Below are 25,868 nucleotides of genomic sequence, written 5' to 3'. Positions count from 1 at the left end.
TCCAGCTATGAAGTTCTTTGTTTTTTTTTCCACACCCCACTCCTCACAGAGGTTCTGTTGCAACAGTGTCGCCGTCTGAGTTTGTCTAAGAAATGTATACCTCTATATCTCTCAAAAGATCTAAATAGCTTTTATCTAAATTCGTGTGTTCGTCTGCATCACCCCTGAATCAGTCTGCGCATTTACTTCTACCTGCAGAGCTATAATTCTTTGTAGTGATGGCTGGTTTCAGCATGTCTGAGAAACTCTCTGACTCAGACATAAAGAGATAACTGTGCATAAATTGTAAACCTGGCACAGAGTACACAGTTGTAATCCTGTTTGTCTATTAATGCCTTGGCATCAAGGTTTGTCTTGATGCCAAGGTTTTTTATTTTTTTCAAAAAGCTGTCTTGCATTTTTTTTTTTTTTCCTCAGAAGAACTTTATAAAAAGATCAGGATCAAATATGCATACCTATCTAGCACGGGCAGATATGTGTGTGTGCGGATACTTGTTTGTGCGTGTGGATGCCAAGGTAATCAAACTGATCATGATTTTCCTAAGAACTAAAACAGAAGCACTATCTAGATAATTGGTATGTCCCTCCTCTGAACAGCACAGGTTTTTTGCCTTTTTTTTTTTTTAAGCGTCCCTCTGCTTCCGCTTATCCTCATGCTCCAAATTTTACTCACTTGTGCCGTCAGTTGTAAATCACTCTATTTATTTATTTTTTTTCATGTTTTGATTCTTTGATTTTAAACATGTCACCCCGGAATCAGTTTTTCTTTCTTCAAAACATATAGATTTTGTAAATAATAAACGCACAGGTAAATCAACCACACCACTTTCCAGAGGACAGATCACACAGGTGGGTCAATAAACAGATGCAAATCAGCTATTAAATGGTTAGCAGTGCAGTTTTCTACTTCCTTAAAGTTGCAGTCACTTACATTTATGGCGCAACATAAAAATTCTGGTTTGCTCCATTTTTCCAGCAATGAAATCTACAGGATTTTATTTCTGTAGTAGTGCAGAGGTCCGATGCAAAAGCACAAAGTTACAGAAATTAGAGATGTTTCGAAATGTCCGAAACGACAGAAGATTGACGTCTCCCAACATCACTAATGTAAAAACTGTTAAGTCATGCATCCTGTTGAATGCCACCACAGTGTCTAAAGGTAGAACTTCTCAGCACAATCCAAACAGTTTGACTGGTATGAAAGTTACCAGACTTCTAGGATTTTTGCATTACTACACTGTATTTGTTGGGTGACTTAAGCTGCATAATGACTGCAGCTCAAATCACAAACTAAGATCACACATTATTTTTGATTCCAGAATTAAAGCTATATTTTCTAAACATACGTTTTGTTTTCCCATTTCAGAGCGGGTGGATCCCTGCCTAGATGGGGGTCTGATATGTGTGGGCCAGGTGTCGGGGATAGGTAATGGAGATTCAACCATGAGAGCCTTGCCAGAGGAGGGGACGAAGAGGAGCAAAGTGGAGCTGAGGGAGCTGTGGAGGAAGGCCATCCTACAGCAGATCTTGCTGCAGCGAATGGAGAGTGAGAACCAGAAACTGCAAGGTGAGATGGAAGCATGGACAAGTTAAATGGTACCTGTTTACTCTGGATTTGTCTTAACGAACCAAAACTTACTTTGATATTTGCTCATAGATTTGCAAAAAAAAATTCTACACGTCTGTGTCATAAATACAGCAGCACATGGTGTTGAGGAGGGAATCTGTATGTAGAGACAATTCTGGCCTTTTTATTGGAAGTAACACCAGCTAAATATCCAAACTTAACAATATGAACTCATCGCAAACTTTAATGGATTTGAAATTATGAATTTATCATCATAAACGTAATGAGATACACAGAGAAATGGGCTGGTGATCAGAATCGGCAGATTTTCTAGATTTTCTACTCGGTTCTCCCTGACTTGTTTGGCTGGAAATGACAAAACTGTAATCAGTGAAGGCATCATAAACAACCATCTCCCGTCAGCAGCTCAAAATGTGCCAAAAAAAATATTGTTTCATCTTAAATACCAAAATCTATTTAAACGAAATATTTTTACAGTATCGGCGTCTTTAAGTGGTCAGTGCTTCATTTGTAAATAACTATCACTCTTTCTGTCAAAACAAGTTATTCTTTATGACGCATAGCCTGTTAAGATGTGCATTAAATAAGATTCTGTAATTAAGGACACACCTTTTCTCGTGTAGGGCCTGCCACAACCTCAAATTAATAGAGCATATTATGTTTTGTTTGTGACTTTGCATGTGTTTACCGGGAACTAAACCTTCAGGGTGTGCCAGGTGCTCCACCTCTTTGATGACCGAGTTGGCATGGAGCTACACTTCAAGTAGCTGTTTGTCATTGCCATAACTACCTGTCTTACTTGTAAACCCTTAAGTGATACACACCCATCGCGCAAATAGAAATGATCACCTCCGCAGTCGGGTGGAGTCGGAGATATTGGTGTGTTATCATCAAAATAAAAAAAGTCCTGCTGAATCTCTCTAAGCTAACAAATTTGCCCATGTTCGTATTTTTACCACATTGAATCTTCCCGGCAGAGTTGCTCGTTTGTTTTTTCTTATTTTGGAGCTCCACCTTTGTGTCCTACTTCTTGCCCGTTAGTCTGTGTGCAGCTCAGTTTGTCTGTCTGCCCTGTTTTTGGGTAACTATGAAAGCGCATGTGTGCGTCTCTCCTTCATTATGTGTGGATCTTTGTCAGCTCCTGGGTGGGGTATCCTGTCTTGTTTTGTGTTATCAAAGGCGGAGTGTTCCGGCAGCAGAGAAAGAGAACGAACCAGAGAGTAGGAGGCTAGGAGAGACTGGAAGGTGGAGCCACTGCATGCCAGCTGGGCTGCTGCCAAAGAGCGAGTCTTGATGGACTTGATTCTGCTTGCTCAAGGCAGATAAGACAGACAGCCTCTATTCTTGCTCTGGGTGTGTCAACCACCAGCTCCTTCCAGTTTTTTTTTTTTTTTTATTTCTTTATTGTCCTCTTTGCTTTCCAGGCCGCCTCCATTACGTATCTCTCTTTGACTGCTGATTTTTCACTTTATAATCAGCATTCCTTTGCAGCTTTGAAAAGTTTGGAATTTGATTTAGATATTTTACAAGTCTGGATAAGTTTAGGAAAAGAAAATAGAGCAGAAAAATGTCCTTATATTCACACTTTATTTCTATGTTCTGTTTTAAAAGTTATATCCATCTCTCTGTCACATATTTCTCTTCTTTCCCATCTACTGTCCCTCTTACTTTCTTAAGCTTTCTCACATCTTTGTGGTTCTGTAGGAAGCTCAAGTCTTCATGATATTTTAAGCTTGACCTCACTCAACAGATAGATCTGCATGGCATTTTTATTGTGTATTTTATTGATTATTAGTTTTTGTACATCACAAATCAGTGGGAGAAAAAATACTGAGGCTCAGAAAAACAATTTCAACTTTCTAATGCTCTGAATCCGGCACTTAATATACTTGTTGCATATTTTTGGTTGCTTGTGTTAAAAGCAGCCCACCAAAGTGGTTGTGGTGTAACTTCAGTTGTCTCTGGATGTTTTTGGCTACAATTTTGTGATGCAATGATGATGCCATAATACCTTCCATTTCCTGGAAGATATAAAAGAACAGATTGTAATGCAACGCGCTACATTGTCTCCATCCTGTCCCAAAGTGCTCATATCACTCCTCCGGATTCCCGGCCAAGTCACAGGCGGTCACTGGGCGTACGCCGCACATGACTGGGAAGGAGGGAAGAGGGAGAGCACGGCTCATGATTGACACAGATGTGGAATTATCTGAGTGAGGAGAGCGAAGCAGAAAGAAACAGAAGCAAAGATGAATTGTGAAGAACCTGGGGAGGCAGAGAGGAAGGGTGCGGTCAAAAAAGAGAGGGGTGTTGGGTGTTTCCTCAAATTCTTTGATCAGGGTTGTGAAAATGGTAGCAGAAATCACAGTTTTGTGTGTGTTGTTTTTTTTTTGTTTTGTTTTCCGTTGTTGCTTCAATCTCACATTTCTGGGCTCGGTTACACCATGCAAATGAATTTCCCTCAGCAGGGAGAGGTTGTAGCCATCTACCTATAGTGACGACTCTAATGCTCAATAACATACAGGAATTAATTTTTTTTTCTTTTTTTTGGTTTTTTGCTTGTTGAAAATTACAGATATCCGAAGTATAATATTACTGAATCCAACTTTTGCAGAAAAAAATCATTTGCATGGCTGTTTAATAATGTTTCTGCACAGGAATGCATGAAATTAACCTTCTAATTATGAAGATGTGGCATGTATCAGCTTTGCAGCCACCGCCCAGAGCTTTCTAATAAATAACAGTGTGTTATTGTCATGCTAAGTGTGAAGCCAAAGAGGGATGAGGTCAGAAAAAGAAATTAATAAATGTGTGGCAGGGTTGTAAAGAAAAACAAGATTTACTGATATATCAGACTAATATAACCTGACTAAATGGAGTTTTAAATGATGATTCTGAAATTATGGATAAATTTATTCCAGATGCAAGTGGACCATGCAAAATATTTACGCTTTTTTTACATGTCAGTCTATCAAACGTTTTGTTGGAGATCATCAAGATGGGTTTTGGACCCTTGTGTTCTTGGTCAGCAGTGGTTTTCATCTTGGATGTTTGTTTTTTTTTTTTTTCACACCGATTGTTGAATCATGAATAAAAACATGGATAGAAAATATATTTGCACCACTACTCCAGCTGGCGATTATAAACTCTTCCAATGACATAAAGGTAGCAAATATTTCCTATCAGGTGATCATGTGACAACACAGACACCCATGTCTGAATTAAAGCATTGGTCTGACTGGTTTGGTATATTCAGATCTTTACCTGTGTTGTTTTTGTGTTTGCCCCACAGCCTCAGAGAGCGATCTGCAGAACAAGCGCCTGAAGCTGGACTATGAAGAAATCACTCCATGCCTGAAGGAGGTCACTGTGGTGTGGGAGAAACTCCTGAGTACACCTGGCAGGACAAAAGTCAAATTTGACACAGAGACCATACATGCCGCAGTTGCACAAGGTACTCGTTTGGCTTCTCAGATAGATGCATACAGCAGTGCTGCGTGGAACTATTTGTTCAGCCCTAAAATCAGCAAACATTTGCAAATATTGACCTAGATGTGATGTAAGGGCCGTGCTGATTAAGTTTCTCTTCTCCTCGAAACTCATCTGAGTCACTTTAGATTTAGAGTTTCTGTTTTCTACATACCAGGAGGCAGCAGAGTTCTAGACATTTATTCATCTGCATTCATACCTTCAGCACCGTTTTTTAAAGCTATCCACATGGTAAACATTATTTTCTTCATTAGCAAAAGAAAAACACTACAGTATTTATATACATTGAATTCTAAATATTGTCGATTTATATTTTGTATAGCATATTTTGCTAGATGATGTGGGATTGTAAAGGATATGAATGAAGACGGGGAGACAGTGGTGAGGTGTGCAGTCGGAGTCAGAGACTTGGTTAAAGTACGGCTCGCCTCTGACCCCTTTATGTTTTGGAAAGTTGTTTCTGTTTTGCTTAAAAGCCTTAATTGGCTGCATGTTATCACTTATGTGACAATTACCTTTCATTTATTTTACACATTTCCTTTTTTTTTTTTCTTTTTTTTACCACCTTTAGCTGTCTGGGAGTCAGCACTCTGTTTTGTCCATTGTGCAAAATCAGAATCTTCTTTACTTATTTATTTTCTATTAACATTAGGAAGATTATCTCTTGACATTAAAACTAATCTGAGCAGTGGTGGACTTAAATTCATGCGTCACAGCTGCGGAAACCTTAGGAAGAGAAACGATAAATGTTAATATAAAATTCAAACGAGTAATTTGATTTTAAAGAAGTCACAAAACTTCACCAAATGTGACAATCTTTTCCTTTAGATGCAATAATATCTGATATTAGTGGTGCAACTCCAAGGGTTTGCATAGTTCAGAGTGATGTCAGCGCACCAAGGGCCTACTATCTTGTTTTACAAGCATGTTTTACAGCTTGTATTTAGTTGGACTTTGAATTCAGGTCAATTCCCAAAAGGAATGACTAAAATAAAGGCAACTTTTTCAAAATACTTTCTGAAAGACGGTGGGGGGAAATTACATCTTGCTCTGCTCATCTCAGTCGTGTTATATACATGCTATGCAAGTACAGGCCATAAACCATATTTTACAGTCTGATGTCAAATCTTTGTCTTATTACCATTTTTTTAGGCACATTTGTCCCAAATCTAAGCATCGTTTTTCTGCCTGTTCCTGACAGGTGTGCCGAGGCAGCATCGAGGTGAGATCTGGAAGTTCCTCTCTGAGCAGTATTTGCTCCGGCAGACGGTTCCCTCTCGGCCCCCCTCCAACCACACTCCATACAAAGAGCTGCTGAAGCAACTCACCTCGCAGCAGCACGCCATCCTCATAGACCTCGGTAACATAACCACACCAAAAAGGACATTTTTACAATCCCACATATATGCAGTACTATATTTATTTACTTTTACAGGTCTTAAAATGTGCCTCAAATCCTGCTTTTACCTTTTTTAAAACAGGCGTTTTACTGCTGGAGGCAAGAAGTCCTTTTTTTTTTCTCTCTCTCTCTCTCTCTTTTTTTTGTTACCGTCCTGAAAATTGTCTTTTTAATCTGACATCATAATTTTTAGGGGTACAAATGACAAAGGATGTTTGTCATCATGAAGCACCATTTATAATAAAACTTTAAGATAAACCGACACCTTTGTCTTCATCTTACGATCATATTAGGTCTAAAACATGACATTCTTGTGTGTAAACTCGTCCTCCATATTTCATTACCCTCTGCATGAAGGATTTCTGCTGCATTAGAGTTTGTAGATGTAGCGATAAACAGAAGACGAGGAAAATTTGAAGGCGTATAAACACTTTTGCAAGGCATTGTATGCGTTTCCTCCTGTTTTCAAAAGGTTTGATGTGTACAGCATAAGCAGTGTTCGCAGTATTTTTCTTTAACTTCAATCTAACAGCAAAACTACATCTAACACCTACCACCCAAAAACCCACACATGCGTATGTAGTACCTACACCCCACCCATATAACACCCACATACTTATATGGGTACCACCCACGCATCTATCCCTGCTGCATTTAACCTCCAGCGTTTTTGTTTTTGACCGTGTCTCAGTCATCTGGCTGAGCATCAGATAGGACCGTGATAACAAGCGAGACGCTTTACTGACACGACCTGGTGAGGAGGTGTGATGTGTTGCAAAGCGCATTGTTTACGATGTTGAGAAGCAGAGCGATATACCAGTCAAACCACTTAATCTAAAATGCAAATTTCCTTGGAAACAATACAAGTGTGTGAATTGGAGAGCCTCAGCATCTGATGCAGACACGCTTTTGTTTGAGCCGGCTGCGGAGTCATGTTCGGTATGTTCAGAAACGTAAAGCCCTCCAAGCGCATTCCTCGCGTAAGAACTCACAGGTTCCCCATCGTCTTCTTCACACATTACAAGTTTAGGTTTTTCAGTCTTAAAGTAGACATGCCTTCTGGTTTCATAGTGTCTTTTTACACAAGTCCATGTTGGTTTAAATAACTTTCTTTCCCTAATTAATGAAATAATTATTTGAAAGATGCTTTTGGGAGTTCCTCAGGCTCTCTTTGGTTTTTATTAAAACTTGATGAACCATGATCTGAAACATTTAGATGCGTCAGGAAAATTTGAGGAAATCTGTCAAGGAGCAAATACTTTTTCATGTATCTGCTCTGTTACTGAGCCTGTTGTCCTGGTTAAAGTTTTTAAACAGTGGTGAGTTAGTCATAGTGTGAGATGCCGCTTGTTTAATTTGCAATAACAGCATTTCTTTAGTAAACGCTTGGTTGTTTTTTGAAAATGATGCATCTGCTTCTAAAAAATACTTCTGACATCAACATGTGAAACATTCAGCCCTTTCTGCTAGGCTTATTAATACAGTGTGGGGCTGATCTGTTGATTATTATTTGGATTAATTGATTAACAATCAGATAGCAAAATGTGATCAAGAGGAGATTTTTTTTATTTTCTTTTATTTTTTTAACAGAATTTGAACGAGATGAAGCTCGTTCATCTCGTTCAAGATGAACGAGATGAACGTTCATCTTGAACGTTCATCTCGTTCAAGATGAACGAGATGAACGAGCATCACGTTCATCTCGTTCATCTCGTTCAAGATGAACGAGATGAACGTTCATCTTGAACGTTCATCTCGTTCAAATTCTCGTTCAAATTCTCGTTCGAACCAGAACTCCTCAAGTATACCACTCTATACCACTTGAGGAGTTCTGGTTAGAACATATTTGCAGACAAAGAACATCTTCTTTTTTTATCTCAAATGCTATATATATATATATTTTTTTTTTTACAGTTTTGGTTTGATTACTTTTCTGAATATGTTTGTGGTTTTTTCAACAAGGGGCCTTTGTTTGAGTCTATAATTTAGTTAATGATTCATCGATTATTAAATTTGTTGATTATTTCAATAATCAGTTCTTTACAAATAATTGGATTAATCATTTCAGTCTGCTGGCCTTCAGTGCTCAGCGACAGGCAGAGTAATCGCTCTGCACTGCTCTGTAGTCAATACAGCAGGAAACAGTTCTGGTCTCTCCAGAACTTTCTTTGGAGTCTTTTTTTTAATAACGATTTGAAAGAAAAGGTTGGTGGTTTCAAAGTGGTAGTTTTTTAAAACCTTTGTAAGCCATCCACTGTTATTAATATTTTGGGATTAATTTTAGCTCTACATAGGGCGCTCTTAATGGTTCTTAATGGATAAATAAGATGGTAATGTTTTGTTCTCCTCCAGGTCGGACTTTTCCCACTCACCCATACTTCCAAGCGCAGCTGGGAGCAGGGCAGCTCTCGCTGTTCAACATACTGAAAGCTTACTCACTGCTTGACCCCGAGGTAAGTTTTTCTTTTTCTTTTTTTTTCATATTCCTCTGTGGAATAAAAGTGAATGTCAGGTTTCATTTTTCTTAGAGGCATAAAAACTCTTACTTACCATTTATCTTGTTGCTGTAGGTGGGCTACTGTCAGGGCCTGTCCTTCATTGCTGGAGTTCTGCTTTTGCACATGGGGGAGGAGGACGCATTCAACATGCTCAAATTTCTGATGTTTGATGTCGGGCTTCGTAAGCAGTACAGGCCTGATATGATTATCCTGCAGGTAAGATGCAGATTGTTTCCCTTTCTAAAGTCGGTTTGTGCATTCCTCTTTGTTTGTTTGTCTTCTTTAACATAGTAAAAATCATCACTATGATTTATGATGGTTGGCTTGGGTAGAAATTTATTAGGATTGATTCTTTGACACTTGAATTTCCTCATCTGTGAAGGCCAGAGCTAAGCTTTTAAGTACGCTGTTGGTGTGCTGGGTTTTTCTTGGCCTCGAGCGTGTAATGATGCTCTGACTGCACTGGTAAGATGGTTAGATTAGCATTTGATTTGATCTTTCACTTGGACAGAGCTAAATGCAGATATCACCTGATTTTATTGCATTAACTTGCTCCTATTTTGTTGGAATCAAAACAGTTTGAATAAAAGTGGCGTAAGAATGAGGTTAACCAGGAAGGATGAACATTAAACTGATGCAGCTCAGAGTTTTAGACACAAAACCTGAAAACTAACTGCACCCTGGTGGCAAGTTGCACACATATATTAATAAAATATGTGTTGTAAGATGTTGTTTTTGTGAAGTAACGTCTCCAAAGACATCTGCAGCACTGAAAAAGCACCTTCATTAACCTCCCTGTATTAAAGCACCAGATCTATTAATAAAGTTGGTTTCTCAGTACTTACAGTGTTGCCTCCCCCGGTGAAGATGTGACAGCATCTGTTGTATGTATTTATTAACTAATAATAGTTTGATTACTCACAGTCAAGTAAGAATCTACAAAACTACCAGCATTATAAGACAACAAAACACCTATGGAAAGATTTGATATCCAATAATTTCATTAAACAAATTCCAGACAGTATTTTTTTTTTTTCTCAAACTGTTTTCTTCCTGCAATTTATATTAAACATTAGAGCTAGATGAAGGTTTAAAAACTCAATGTTTGGCTTGTAATTGATTCGCTTTTAATTAAATGCAAGGTAAAAGTATAACGTGTTGTGGGCCTGTCGGTTTTCCTCCATCAGATTCAGATGTACCAGCTGTCTCGGCTGCTTCATGACTACCACAGGGATCTGCACGGCCACCTGGAGCAGCAGGAGATCGGCCCCAGCCTATACGCCACCCCCTGGTTCCTCACGCTGTTCGCGTCACACTTCCCGCTCGGCTTTGTGGCACGTGTCTTCGGTAAGATCTGAGACCTTCATGCTTATGCACTTAGAGATTCGGCCCGCACTGTAACTGCTTGTAATCCTCTTGCTGTGACTAAGATAACCACATTTACTGAAGAGTAGAAACCATGTCAGGGAACAGAGAACTTGTAGGCTTAACTTCTCTCTTCTGTTACCTGTCAGGATAAGAGTTTGTGATGGTAGAGATGAGCCTAATGCGTAAATAATAGAGATGTAATGATAGATCCAGATCACATTGGGTTCATAAAAAGAAGTGATTTTAGTTTTGGGAAAAGTAGCCATCAGCTTTTTTTTGTTGTTGTTGTTGTTGTTTGATTATCTACAGATAACAGAAAAGATTATATTTATTCCAGGTGTGACCAGCTCATTTAATCATACTTTCAAATGTATTCATATTTATTGATGCTCTCATTGATCCAACAATGGGGAAAATATTAAAATGAGCAGTTTTGGGGAATTTGTGAAAATGCAATAACAATAAATAAGTTTTTATCATGATAAATATGTAGAGGTGGAATGAATGGGATGAGAGCAGAGGCACGGAGCCCAACATGCGATGTCTGACCTAGCAGGGTGGTTGTTTGTCCCGTCTCTCTGTGTTCCTCTGTGATGGTAACAGATTCTACCCGCCTCTCGGACAGTCGCTTTTTTAGTTAAACTTACATCATCAGACATAGTGTCATCCTAACAAGAACTTGATAATTCTTTTCCACACTGATGTTACATTGACAGTTAATTTATGGGATTAATACTGCAAGAAGATCTTGTTGGATCCGTCCATCCTTTTCAATCCACGTATCCGAGGTCGGGTCGGGTCACAGCAGCCTAAGCAGAGAGGCCCAGACTTCCTGCGCCCAGCCACTTGGGTCAGCTGCTCTGGAGGAATCCCAAGGCGTTCCGAGATCACAGTCCCTCCAGCGTGTCCTGGGTCTTCCTCTGGGTCTCTTCCTGGTGGGAAATGTCCAGAACGCCTCACCTGCGTCCAGCAGGCATCCTAACCTGACTCCTCTCAACGTGGAGGAGCAGCTGCTCTACTCAAAGTCCATCCCAGATAGTAGGAGTCACCTCAACGCACGACTCTTGTTACACCCCCAGAAAATGGGTGTAAAATATTAAGAATGCTTGATGAATTAATACTCCAAAGTGTTAGAGTATATTTTCAGCAGTTGTCTCTTTAAGAATCGACTCTCTTTAGATTTTAGCCTCAGAGTGAGTCGCAGAGGTGACAGAGCGATGATTTTCAACGTCACTTTTTGATTTTTGTTCCTCTGCGTCTTTTTATCTTTCAATGTTTTAACACCCACTTAGTTTCTATCTCTTTTTCAAGCCTTATCTTTTCTCTCCTTCATTCTATCCTTAGTATTGTTGTCATGCCTAATTTCTTATATTGGGCTCTGCGACTGAACCAGACTTGCTGTCTCCTTGAGCTCATCTGAGCAGAACGATCAGTGTGTGTTCGTGCGTGTTTGTGAATGAGGGCATCACGTGTTGGATATCGCATGTTGGGCTCCACACCTCTGCTCCCATTCCTTATTCTCATCTATGATCTCATGCACTCCTGCCTAACCCAAAACCACACCCTGATGTATTCAAAGAAAGACAAAAAAAACAAAAGCACACCCTCGCTTAGCTCTGCAGATTCACTCTAACATATATTTATGTTTGCTTTTGCATTTATTCTATTGACGTCAGATCATTATTCTGTTTTTAAAAACAAGCCTTTAAGTCACGCATAAATACGGTAAGCTTCACTGTCACCACCTGTCATGATTTGTATTTATTCAAATGCATCCTAAAAAGTTTTCACGTCAGAGCTTTGGCTTTTCCCCCCATCTCTTTTGTGCTGTACGTCTTTCTTTTCCTCTCTTACTTAGCAACATTTGACCAGCTTTTTTTTTTTACTTCTCTCTTTACTAGATATGTTGTTCCTCCAGGGTTCAGAGGTTATCTTCAAAGTAGCCTTGAGCCTTCTGGGCAGCCACAAGCCTCTGATCCTGCAGCACGACAGCCTGGAGTCCATAGTGGACTTCATAAAGACCACACTGCCCAACCTCGGCCTGGTGCAGATGGAGAAAACCATCAACCAGGTGGGAATAAAGACACTAACCTGGCTCAGTTTAAAACACAACTGCATCTCATTCATCCTTGAATTACATTCAACTTTAAAAGTTTACATTTTCACTTCATATTGTTTTCATTCTTCCCGTAATAACTGATACGGACACACCTTAGTAGCCTAGACTAGTCCGGAAGAATACAGCATTTTACTTTAGTAATTTCAACAGCTCCCATGGAAAGATCAAACAAGCAACAAGTCAGGGCAGGTTAATGTCTGCATGTTCAAGTCCATGTTTGCAGGTTGTAGCCCACACAGTCCTGCAGAAATGCAGCCACTCATCACACCTCAGCAACATAAAATTGCAGCGGACAATGTTGAATGTTTGCTGTGACTGGATACAATCACGGTTGAGTTAGATTGGGATGAGAATGCAACAGATTGTCAAGTTCAGATGTTTTTACAGAGCCTGTATGAAACGACCACAGTTGGACCAAGTGATTTAAAGCGATCCTCATTTCCTTTAGCTTTTACATTAAATAAAGACCCATTTGTATCTTTCTACGACACAGTGAATAACATGTTAATGGAGGCAAAACACAGACACGGGGTCACCAAGTCCTCCATGAAACAACCATTAGACATTTTATACAAAATCTGGGCTTTACACTGAAATATTGGTCAGTACAGTCAGAAAAAAACAACAACATAAAGTCAAATAAACACAAATATTTCACCAGACACAATCAGCCCTCAGTGGCCATCACCGTCCCCAGACCTAGATCCTACTGATACAGTGAAGAAAGGGGAGAAGAGAGAGATTTTGCGACTCTAGAAAGATGATCTAAAGAGAGTATTCCTAGAGGAAGGATTCCTTTCTCTGTTCGCTCCAATGTTGTGAAATTTTATAGGATGAGACTAAATACTTTCCTGTATTAACAGCAGGAGCTCAAGAACAGTAAACATGACACTGGTGTTTGTTTAAAACAATTATTCTTAATTTTATTTTCTCCTCTGAGTAAATTAACTTTAAGCAAAGTTTAGGTTTTGTAGTTTTCAGTGTAAAATTACAAAACTGCAGTAAACGGGGCTCCACATGGTCTAGAAATGTCGATGTTGAAAAAGATGGGTTGGACACATAAATATTTGCCTTCAACATCCGTCCATCGCCAAACAGTTTCAACAATTAATTAATCGTAAAGTCTTGTACTTAAAATGCAAAAATGTGGCTGAAAGGGACCTCATAAAACTTTCGTAAAAAATATTTAGGGAATCCTGTGTAAAATGTTTTTTTTTTTTTTTTAAATCACCACTTTAATAGGGGTGGCAACCAGTTTGTCCAAATCTATAAGTTTAATAATTTGTCTGGTTTCTGCTCAGGTTTGTCTTTTTTTATTATTGCATATAAATTTAATGAAAAAAAAATAACTTTTGAAGAAACAGCATTTAGAAGTTAGAAATATAACTTTGTAAAGATTTAAGAGTGATTTAGAAAATGACAAACTAAAGCAGCACACAATGAAAAGCATTTATTCTTAGGTTTTAATTTGATGACTCCTGACATTGCTCAGAATCCGCCAATATTCACCTCTCCCGTATTGATTTTAAAGAGCTGCTGCTGAAAGTCATCATAATAAAGTCATTTGTGGGATGTAGAACCAGAATTGGTTGAGTTTGTAAAATTATCCTTCACCACAAATTTGTTTACATTTAAGATCAGAGCAGATTTACAGTTACAACCTTTTTTAAAAAATTTAGAGACACCATTTGTTTGACTTTGCAAAAAAACGTTGCCAGTTTTAGACTTTTTGTGGAGTTTGCTTAAGTCTTAAAGCAAGTATTTGTGAACAATAGGACAGTAAATATCACCTGACTTTCGGTGTTGACTCTGAATCACTCCTGATTGCTGCCTCCGTCATTTTTGAAGGGATTAGATGGATCTTATATCTTGGCTTACGTCAATTTCACTGTGAAAATTCCTGCAGCGTTTTATTGTTTGTTTTTGTCATTTAATACAGGTAACCTTTTAAACTTGCCTCAGTTCCACCTCAGCTCTGAGTGACGGAGGCTCACCTCGGTGTGAGGCACGCCCTGCCTTTCCAGCAGCACTCAGTGCAGCTGTTGGGTGTGTGTCAAGTCATTTAAAGTCAGTGTCATTCCACCATTTTTAGAAAAGACGTAAGATCAGGTGAACCAGCTGAATGTTTCCAATTGCTATCATCCCTCATTCTGTATTTTAGAATGTTAACCTACAACCCGTCAAGCAGCCGAGTTGATGCGCTAATTTAAAGCTGTTGGGTATTACAAACTTAACTTAGCTTCAGGGTTACCTTTGAAATTTGCATGATGTAACAAACTGGTTTCACACTGGTTATTTCCCTCTAAAGTTGGTTCTCCATTTCACATTGCAGCCAGGTTTGTAGGTAACCAAGTTTCAACTTCAGCACAAAAAGCACCCGGCTACAAGAACTATGATGTATGCAACTTTTAGTTTGGGGGGTTGGTTAAAGTTGTGATGATCTGTGAAACTAGAGGTACATTTTATTGATCCAGATCTGTTGTAATAAACAGATCATCCTACAGTGATCAATTTGATCAGATCAGATCAGATTTCTAAATGTTGCACCTGAAAAAAAAAAATCTCATGTCGCAATGGCGCTACCAGTCCTTGGGGGTAATAAAAGACCTGATTGGTAATAAAATATCCGCTTTGAAAACAGACACACTTTGGGACCATGTCTAAACCAATCAGAGATAGTGAAAGGCGGGAACTCCTCTCTGATTGGCCGTGGACCAGACCGTACGTAACTACGTCTGCACCCCGCAGTCAGCGGCGAGTAGGCTAGGCTAGTAGGCTACGAAAGCCAAGTCAGAGTGGATTTTATGTGGTTGAGGAAAGAAAATGTAGAAAAGTTAAGGTCTGAACCATCCGAAAAGTCATTACCATTACTCTATGAGCTACCAACGCCCCTATGTTACGTGAAGTTGTGGTTCGGAAACGGTCTCCGATAACGAGCCACAAATGATCCACTCCGAGCCAAAGCCACTGAAATTAAAAGGGGGAAGTGTTTTAAAGCCAGCGGCTTCGCCAGTTTTGCTGGCCAAGATGCACTAAAGCCAAAAATATAATGCACTTCATTTACTGTAAAGAGTGTCGTGCCACAGTAATTATTAGTTTCTCCTGCGCGCACTGGTCAGGAAGTGCGGGTCCATTTGCGTCTCAGTTCCTACAAACGAGACTTGAAATAGTGAATGTAAACTCAGTTTATAAATATTTACATAATAAATAAACGGCGTTGTGTTCGTTTTGTGATGCGAGATGTATCTGCTGGAAACAAAAAAAACAAAAAAAAAGTTCCTGAGTTCATTTGAGAACAACTATTTCTATCAAATATTTTCATAGCCAGATAGACGAAATGAATTAATCATATTAAACACAAAATCCAATAAAGTAAAATCTGAATAAAGTTGCACTTGGGATTATTTGTACTTCTGTCAGATCTAGATTTAAACTCATTCAAGCCAGGTAGGAAATGAGCATCTCTTAATATGTTCTTTTATTTAATGTATCTTGAGATGTAATTCTTCTCCAAATAAGAAACTATTTTCATTTGATTATTAGTCATTTACAGATGAATATTACCTTCATTTGACACTGATTTAAAAAGTCTTATGAAAAATAATTAGACACACCAGTGCAAAAAGTTAGTATAGAGTCCTGGATCATAAATTTTACAAAGAGAAAATAAATATATTTTTCAAATGTTGAATAAAATACCTGGACTTTGTATAAATGGTGCTAAAGTACCAAAGTGTTTAGCGTTATTCTGAGGGAAGTTATCCAGAGCTGCTCGTGTCCCACCTCTCACTCAAACTGTGCCTTCTACATAACCCTACTGATTAACAAAGCAAAGCAGAGCGGGAATACATCTACGTCTCAGCTTTAATAATCCAAACAGCTCCTAAATCCTGAGGATAATGAAGAGTAAAGCCTTTAATTATATGTGAGCAACACGGGATGACAGCTGCCTCCCTCCTGAAAGCTTTCTCTCAATAATAGTTTGCTTTTCTCTTCAGAAAGAAGTGTTGACCTAATTTCAGTGTGACGCCTTGAGTTTGCTGTCCAAAAACACCAAAACACTGCAGCAGTGCCATATTTCAATTTGACCCATTTCTACTGTTATTGACTAAAAGAAACACACAGTGTAGCATATCATACACAGTTTGTGTAAATAAATGTACCCTGTGTCAGCTATCTTTCGTAATTCCATATATTTCAGTAGAAACTCGATTGCCTGCTATTAGTAAAACTTTTAATGTTTTAGAAGGTTTGAGTCTTTGGTAAATAGTTTTTGTTGTTGTAGCTGTATTTTTTTTATTTATTTATTTATTTTTTTTACGTCATGGTTTTCGTTTTCTCAGGTTTGTGAGATGGATGTGTCCAAGCAGCTGCAGGCCTATGAGGTTGAGTACCACGTGCTGCAGGATGAGCTGCTGGACACGCCCCCAACCCTCAACCAGCAGCAAAGAGCTGCACAGCTGGAGAGGACCAATCAGAGCCTCCGGCAGCAGAACCTGGACCTGTTGGAGGAGCTGCAGGTATGCGGACATACAGAACATGTGAAGATCCACGACTGAAAGCTATGTGTAAACCTCCTCACTCTGATATGTCTAAGTGAAACCTAGTGCGAGTAAATTGACTTCAAAAGTCACCTAATTATTTGGTTTTGTAAGAATCACAGGTTGCAGACCCCTGACCTTAGCTGACAGGTCAGGAAGTGACAGAGGTCACATTAGATTTAGTTAGTTGTCCTTCATTTTGAGAGACGGTCTCAACAAAATAATAAGTAACTGAACGAGGAGCAGCAGGAGGAATGCGCTCTTTTCAAATCCTTCATAACTCTTCAACGCGCCGTCAGTGATGCGTTTAGTTTAGTGTCCAGCGACGATACTCTGATTTTCTTTCTATAGATTGAATTTGTTACACTCTAATTGTACTCTGCATGTAAAGTTGAAAATGTGTCTGTGTCGACACAAAGCTGGTCAGGTGTGTTAATTGCAATACATTAAAATGACGATGGGTAAGGAGAGCCGATCCTTCCCCTCCTCACCTGTCCACTACTTTGTGCTAATCTGTCACATAAAATCCCAACAAAACCGTGAAGTTTGGCTTCGTAACATGACCTAATGTGAAATGTCCAAGAGGCGTGCGCGGTTCTGCTAGAGAGTTTGTTCTCCTGCGCGCTGATCATTCAAGCTGCTGTTCTCTGATGCCGTTTTAACGCAGGTGTCCCACGCGCGAGTCTGCAACCTGGAGAGTCGGGTGGAGGCCCTGGCGCAGTCGGAGGGACAGCTGAAGGAGCAGGTTTCTGCTCTCGAGGAGGAAAAGAAGCAGCTGGCCAGCACCATCGCACACCTCCACAAGCTCCTCACCGAGCTGGGCATCAACGCCGACCTCGACGGGCAGACGCTCCCCTAAGCTCCCCAAAGACGAGACTTTGACCACAGTTTCACAGCCGAACGGCAGCACAGTGGACTCTGTCTGGTTTAAATGCTAATAGCTGCATGTGAACACAGGCAGAATGCAGGAAGAGCGAGGGTTACAGCCCTAAAGGAAGAATTTGTTGAAGTGACTCCTAAATTGGTCTCTCACACCTCCAGTAAATGAGAACAGGACGCAGGATGAGAGGGCTTTCCTTTCCTCTTAAAGATGTAAACAAACCCCCAGTTAGCACTGAGCCTCTGCTGTTCAAACAGAAAACCATCAGATAGATTCTCACCTGTCTGTTTGTTCACAAAGAGCACGTTTCACACACAGCTTTATTTGTCTGTGTTGGATCCGACCAGGCTGAACCGGCCAAAGAACATCTTGATGCTTTATTTGGAAGAACAAAGACTCCACTACACAGTATTCTGAGACATGATCGCTGTTACACAAAGTTGGTCCCAAAGAAACAAACAAAGCGCACTGCTTTGTTCTGCCGTGATTAGCCTCCTATAGCGCTGTTTTCGGTTTATCTATTACAAAGGCTGAGTGCGACGTTATCTAAACGACGCCGGGTGCTGCTGAAATGTTTAGGTCGGGAGGTGAGCTAGGTTCAGCTATTTTTGATTCTTCCTCGGCACTTGTAGTTCCTAGCTTCCTGACCGTGTGCATTTTAACTTCATTTAGCGACAGAAGCTCACAGGAAGAGTGATACAATATATCCAGTCCATTTCACATCCTGTTTTTCACCTCTGAATACACTTCGAATCGTGTGCGAGGATGGAGGGCGGGGTGGTGGTGGGGGGGGGGATTTTGAAACGGCAGCGCTCCCCGTCCAGGACGGGGGAAGCCCTAACAGGCTCCTCTAAGTTATTTCCAAAACGACGCTCGGGTGTGACGCCCGCGCCGCTGAGACAATCTGTAGGGTGTAAATGTTTTACTGTATTTTCCCGACACACTGAACTCCTCGGAGCCAAGCTGCAGCTTGGTGCGTCTGTACGTGAACGTCTGAATGTTACTGTTTCTTGTGCACTTCACTGATCCAAAAAGAAAAGCTGTTTATCACTTTGAAGATATTTTTTTTTTTTTGCTTTTACTCTTTTGCACATATTTCTTGTTTTATTGATCTATTGTCAGTCTGTACTTTAAAATACAACTCATTATTATTTCAGCACACATGGAGTCTGTGTTCTTTTCGTGCCTGAGGTTGTCTGCTTACAATAAAGAGTCATGGATCAGATGTAACGTGTCAATTGTCGTAGATTGCCTCCTGTCTAAACACGTCAGTCACTCTCAGTGCCGTGGCTCTGATTGAAGCTTTTTGCATATGGAAACACGCCTCACACACACACACACTCACACACTTATACATCGCTGGAGTTCAGGAGCTCCTGCAGAGGCGTTACAGAGAGCATGCTCAGGCAAGTTGGCTCTCTTGTTAGTGTGCATCTGCTGTAAATTTAATCTGCGTAACCTTGGATCAGTTAAAACAAGCCTCTGAGTTTGTCATGTCGTATGAGAATCTGTTCTCCTGTGAGCCGGAACGCTGCGTCTGTGGGTGGGATGAGAGCTCAAAGTCAACTCAGATGTTCCCAACAAAATATTTTCTCTGGATGCAAGTAAATTTCAACATCTTCCGTCTGGTCAGGATGAACAATCTGAGCTTCAAGTACTTTATGTAGGACACGATCACATATTAACAGATTTTTATATTTATGGAATCAGCAGTGATCCAGTTCTGCTCCACACTTTCTCTTTAGAGTAAGCCTAACTAAAACATTTTAGGTTTTCAGAAACTTTTGCTTAAGAATTGACAACTTCCTGTTATCCCGTGTTCATCTTGCCGCCGTGCACACTTGATGGTGAAGGAAGTTCACTGCGTTTTGATCCATTGAGGTTGAACTAGTAAACACTCCAGGTGTCTGTAGTGGGAAATACCAGATGTGTAGGTGGAGGGTATCTCATGACCACTGGTGGAGGATCTATGAGGCTCCGGGCCATTCCTCCTGCACAGCTCCTGGGAACCTGTAGAACTCTATGACCCCTCTAAAAAAAAAAAAAAAAGAACAAACTCGCGGTTTTATGGTAAGTTAAGGTTTGAGTCTGCCAGAAAACTGACAAAAGATCATCAGGTCTTTCAGTTAGAAACGCCAAACGCAGAAATGATTTACCAGACAAACAAAAACAAAACAATCCTATTCCATGTCCATCTCTGTCTGCAAACCGAAGTTCTGTAGACAGTCTGTGGGTTGAGGCCAAGAGACCCCGGACTTTGGTAAAGATCCTTTTCTGGAAATACGAGCACAAAAAGACCAATCAGTGATTTTGTTCTTTTCCAAACTGAGTCAAAGTAGAGGTTGACTTTTTTTTTTTCAATGTGTCATTAGGCTACTGCCAGAAAAATAAATTGTATTAGTGGTGTCATTATGATTCAGTGCTTATAAATCTCTGATTCTGAAAGAGTAAATGAAAAAGCTCAGCTCTCTTTACCCATCGTTTTATAGCCCCGCTGCTGTAAAACTGAGTTCTGCTCTTTAATCGCAATCAGCTGCTGCCTGTGAACATGCTATAAAAGCTGATTGTACACACACACACACACACACACACACACATTACGTATCTAGTGGAGCAAATGAGCAAAAACAATACGGCCCACACAAAGGCCGGTGAATGAATTTGTTTCACTCCCCAAAAATAGCAACAAAAAAATCTCAAAACATTTTGTTGATACATTTAAAAAGTGACTTTGTTCTTGTCTCTTGAAAATAACATTTTCGAACTTTAATCATTCCTTTGCTGATATACAAACTAGTGTAGATTTATTAATTATGTAATATTTCAAGTCTGTCTTTCTTATTTTTCATAAGTCCTATACATGAAAACTCAAAATTCACTGTCTCAAAAAATAAGAATGTTGTTTAACCTTTTTTTTAAAAGGGTGAATTATAAAAGGTCATTGCTAAAGAAGCTGTTTGTGTTCAGAATGCTGTAGCCAAGCACATTCATAGAAAGTTGAGTGGAAGGAAAAGCTGTAACCGCAGTCTTGCGAAATCTGTTAAAATCATTATAAAAACATTATAAAACTCAAACACTAAACATGGGCTCCAAATGTGGCGTTCCCCGTGCGAAGCCAGGTGTCTCACATGGACTAAGGAGAAAAAGAACCGAACTGGTTTTCATTTAAAAGTGAACCTTGAATTTCATTTGGAAATCAACATCCCAGAGTCTGGAGGAACAGTTTGTGTTGTTTTTTGTTTTGTTTTTTTACGTTCATTGTGAAGTTTCCACAGTCAGTGATGGTTTGGTGTGACAAAACATGTTGAACTTTTTCATGAAGCTACATTTTTTTATAGCTGTAGGGTTTACAGTTCCAACTTTCTTCTTCTGCTGCTGCCTGACGTTTCCTAATTCTCCACTGACGTGTTCAATATCTGCAGCTCAACATGAGAATGAGGATTGGGACACGGGTAGACCTCGTTGCTCCCGACCTTTGACCTCTTATGTCAGGCCTGATAGAAGCCTCATGCTATTGAGATGATGCTGTAATTGACACCGCCAGTGAACCCAAGAAGGTATTTTTCAGGCACCTCATGTCTTAATCCAAACCAAACACTGGAGCTGAGCGGTGTTTTCCATGGAGCTGCAACAAGAAGAGTCGAGTTCTTGACACAACATCCAGAAGCCGGACACACCTTCCTCTGAGGGTGTGTCTGAATAGCATGACTCCTCCATTTGGGGCCCCACCCTTCAGCCCACCAGAGGCAGCCTCCATCATGCACAAAGCAGCTAATCTGCAGGGATCCTTTGGTTTAACTTCGATTTGCTCAGTGTTGTAACAGCAAACAGAGCATGTGTGTGTCTGAACACTCGCTGTATCACGGCTGCTGCTGTTAAAAGTTGAAAAGGCCACAGGAGGATGGTGGCGCGTTTGAGTCTCAGCATCTGTGGGCAGATGCTCTTCGTTCTCTGGTTGAGTCATCAGGACCGCCTGCTGACCGGAGTGCCGCCTCAGCTGTGTGTAAACCTCAGTGTGTATGTGTGTATGGGTGAGTGTCTGCACACTGCCAGGACCTGAGCCGATGCTCCAAGTTTAGCTGTATTTGATTTGGCTTCAATTTACCAATCCACACTCGCTCAGCCCATCCCTCCGCTGCACTCAGCTCCACCGAACGACTCCGTCCAGAAACCAATACTCTGAGGAGAAGGACTGCTCTGTTTCCTATCCATTACAGTGTAATTAAGTCTTTTACATTGTTTGTGTTTAATATCCTGTTTTTGGATTAGTGTGGCTTTCAGGTTGTTTTCTATTTGCACTCAGTAGTGGGAATTTCCCAGTTCCCAGTCTGGAGTATCAGCTGAAACCCAGGGATGTCTGAACCCGGACAGGGCAGAAATGCCACGTCCACCTTCCCCGCGTTTTACCTGCAAACCAGTGGATTCTTCAATTTGAGCGGTCCAGTTTCCAGCTCTGCAGATAACAGATGCTACGTAGCAACCATGAGCAACATGAGGCACGTTTTACATGCAGGCCAACATGTAAAACATGCAAATGTGTGGTTCAGTGCTAAAACTGCACCTCATAATGATGTCATCACAACTAAACATGGTGCAGGCAGCATCATGCTGAGGGTAAGCTCTTATTCAGAAGGGACGCAGAAGCCAGTTAGAGTTGATGGAGCTAAATAGGTAACAATCCGTGGAGAAAACCTGTTGGAGGCAGCAAAAAACTGAATACTGAGATGAAGTTTGACCTTCCTCTATTCATCAGTCAGAATAGTTTAACATAGTCATGTGCTATAATGGTCTAGTCAAAGCACAGACATACATCCAATACTTGAAAGGGGGATACTTGGAAAGTGTGCAGCCATCTGCACTCCTCTGCTACAACTCTTGGTTTTTTGTGATGAAAATACATTTTTACTGTGACCTTTGACCTGCATAACTGGTGTTGAAAGCGCTGGAGAAGTTAACGAAAATAATCCTTTAACAGGAATGTGTTGAGTTTTTATTTCCACTGGATGTCTTTGCTATGTTTTGCATTTGTAAGCAGCCATGTTGAATTTCAAGGCTTGGGTTGTTGAAACTCCTCCAACCTTTGAATTTAAGATCCTGACTTCAGGTTTAGTTTATTTCTCCCTAACTCGGAAATTTCAATTTCTGAGTACAAACCAGATGCGACATTTTTTTACAACTCCAATGAAAATATCTAATGTGGCTTCCGTGCCTACAAAATTAAAATAAATGAAATATATCTGTGATAAGGTGTTTATTTTCACTGCTATTATTTGAGGTCTCGTTAAACCAGACGGAGAATAAAAACAATAAAGATAAAACTCAGGAAAAGTCGGATCAGTTCTCTTGGGATGATTAATGTCTTCACTCATTTTCGAAGTAATCAATCTTAAACTGTAGCTTAAGAAGTATCTTCAGATCAGTTGCTCTTGTTAGCTGCAGCTAATTAATGAAAGATTATTCTGATTTGCAGTCATCGGCGGGAGAGCAACAGAAGGCAGAGTCCCTGAAAAACCCCGAGGCGCTGACACAGCACTAAATCCTGATAATTTACCTTCAGCTCCGGAGCAGGTCTGCCTGATGTGATGTGAACCACAAGAGCTCAGATCTCTGACAGCTTCTCTGCTCATTTTCTGTTTCTCGTGGCACATAATGATAGTTTGTAACTGCGCCAAGAAAACACAGGTGGAACAAGAAGCTCTGTGGAGAAAACAAAAAAACAGAACCGCTGCCAAAGTTTTCTGTTGCAATCACTACATCCCAATTCATAGGAGAATTGTTTATTGCTGCTATTTTCTAAACCTAACATTGGTTATGTTGCTTAATTTGATAAAATATCTTTTTTCTTTTTATCTCCACGGTACAGTGTCTTGATTTGAAATTAGAGCTGCAGGTTACAGCTGATTCAGAGCAACTGAATCAGCACTTATGTGTCAAGAGCTGATGATGTTTTTAGCCTTTTCCCATGAACTTTGCCCAGTTTAGCTGTTGCCTCATGTATAAATTTGGTGCTTTTTATTTTTTTTATTTATTTATTTTTTACAAACTGAGATCACTTTCTCTGCTACAGAAAAAAATACTGACTTTTAGTAATGACTCCACACTATCCAACTTGAAAACTGTTTCCTTTTATTCACTTTCATCGTCAGTACTTAACACTGTCATTGCAACCTCTTCCAATGGTTTGACACAAATGAGCAAAGCGATTTAATTTTCATTTTCCAGTAGTAACCTGTGCTGCTGTTTGATGACCAACTTTATTTCAACGAGTCACAACCCAAAACCTATTGAGAAAGAAAAAGAGCAGGTTGTTCCTACAAAGTGTCAAAGTGTGGGTGAGGATGTTGCACATATAATCCACCCTCATGTCTTTCAACATCACCGTGTGTGTGTGCTTGTTGCATGATACCACACACACACACACACACACACACACACACACACACACACACACACACACACACACACATGCTCTCTTCCTCTCTCTGAGATGCTGGCGAACGTGTTGCCGCAGTGCAACGCCGTGCTCAGTTAATTCAGAAGTAATCTTTCTGTCTTTATGAAAAGTGGAAATTAATCTTTTTGGTTACATAATTGTTTAAGTCATTTAGAGCCAGATTTTCCGGTGTGTCTCTGATTATTATTATTATTATTATTATTATTATTATTATTATTATTATTATTATTATTATTATTATTATTATTATTATTATNATTATTATTATTATTATTATTATTATTATTATTATTATTATTATTATTGTTATTATAAAATGTCAGGTTGTGAAGCAGAGCCCCACATCATTATGCCACCACCATGTTACTGTTTTTAGCTGCTAGACTTTTGTACAGCAGATATCAGACCTGGATGAAGCTGCTGAAACCACATTCAGATTTCCTTAATCGTTGTTCATTTATAAGAATGGAGGTGATTCGTTTTATAAACTGGGCCTGTTTGGTTTGGATAAGTTTTTTTTTTTCTTTTAATAAAATTATCCTATTAAACCTTCATTCTGTATTTGTTCCTTTATCCTTCTTAATTTTAATATTTGATTGATGATCTGAAAAATTTAAGTGACAAACACAGTCAAAGCGAAAGAAATCTGGATATTTTTTTCATATTTCTGTTTATGTATTTTTGCCTTCATATTTCTACAGTAATTTACTTCATAACCTGAAGCATTTGTTAAGTACCAGGTAAGACATCTTTTGCTAATGAATACATTTAAAATCTAAAATATTAGAAAAAATACCCTCTTGATCATTAGCAGAAACTTTCCCTGTGATACTAAGTGCAATTTGTTGCATTTTTTCCTGCATTCCCTCTAAATACAGGGGAAAGATAAGCAACAAGCAGATTAAGTGATTTAAGTTCTTGTTTTAGTAAAAACAGAATGTGTCTGCTGTCCACACTTTCCAGCAAGGATGTTGCTTGATTAAACAGCACACAGTTTACACACCTGTTTTTTTACACGTTACATTTTTTTTCTAGTTTGACCATTGCCTTCTTACACAATTCTCCTTTTACCCAAATTAATATTTGCCTCCGTTTTGCCTGATAATTTAAATGTTGCCACAGTCCTGAGGGGAGTGCGATCCGATAGTTTGGGTTTCCAAATCCAAACCTTGTTCTGGTCCTGGTCCTTAAAGTCCAATATTCTGCAGTTACAGAATAAAAGCTCAGTAATTTTCAGGCTTCTGTCTTGTTTATTTTGCATTACCCAACTGATTGATCTGTTATTATGTTTGATCTTTTTGCTGTTTTTTCCCCCTGCGTTTTAAGCTTGAGATTTAATTTCTTTAAAACATGAGTTAACAGTTCAGTCCTCAGGTCTGCTTTTCCTGTATTTACCTAATGGATGATATCAATTACCGACACAAAGAGCAAAACTTCTGCCTCAGTGTTGATTATAGAGGTCTTGTTTTACTCAACGGGGAAGTTTGATTTAAATAAAAGACACGTTAAAAACAGCATTTGCGACGTTTGAT

General features: G+C 39.6%; 1 protein-coding gene across 6 annotated transcripts in view; it reads left to right on the top strand.

The window, feature by feature from the left end:
• The window catches only part of tbc1d1 (TBC1 (tre-2/USP6, BUB2, cdc16) domain family, member 1), a 51,036-nt gene extending 31,929 nt beyond the window's left edge, over positions 1-19,107 (top strand). For 5 of the 6 annotated variants that reach the window (XM_016671409.1, XM_016671410.1, XM_007551938.2 and 2 more), the window contains 9 exons: positions 1,367-1,567; positions 4,881-5,042; positions 6,279-6,437; positions 8,829-8,929; positions 9,047-9,190; positions 10,162-10,321; positions 12,244-12,413; positions 16,805-16,981; positions 17,670-19,107. In XM_016671409.1, the coding sequence (XP_016526895.1) occupies positions 1,367-1,567; positions 4,881-5,042; positions 6,279-6,437; positions 8,829-8,929; positions 9,047-9,190; positions 10,162-10,321; positions 12,244-12,413; positions 16,805-16,981; positions 17,670-17,861 (1,466 nt within the window). In that variant the 3' untranslated portion in view covers positions 17,862-19,107. Of the gene's footprint in view, positions 1-1,366; positions 1,568-4,880; positions 5,043-6,278; positions 6,438-8,828; positions 8,930-9,046; positions 9,191-10,161; positions 10,322-12,243; positions 12,414-14,400; positions 14,836-16,804; positions 16,982-17,669 lie in introns of those variants that run through there. The other variant, XM_016671411.1, reaches the window with a different exon arrangement.
• The last annotated feature ends 6,761 nt before the right edge of the window (positions 19,108-25,868 follow it).

This window comes from Poecilia formosa, unplaced genomic scaffold (genome assembly GCF_000485575.1).
Source record: "Poecilia formosa unplaced genomic scaffold, Poecilia_formosa-5.1.2 Scaffold44, whole genome shotgun sequence".
Taxonomy (NCBI): domain Eukaryota; kingdom Metazoa; phylum Chordata; class Actinopteri; order Cyprinodontiformes; family Poeciliidae; genus Poecilia; species Poecilia formosa.
The sequence above is the reverse complement of the archived record's forward strand: the minus strand, read 5'-3'. Positions and strand labels throughout refer to the sequence as shown.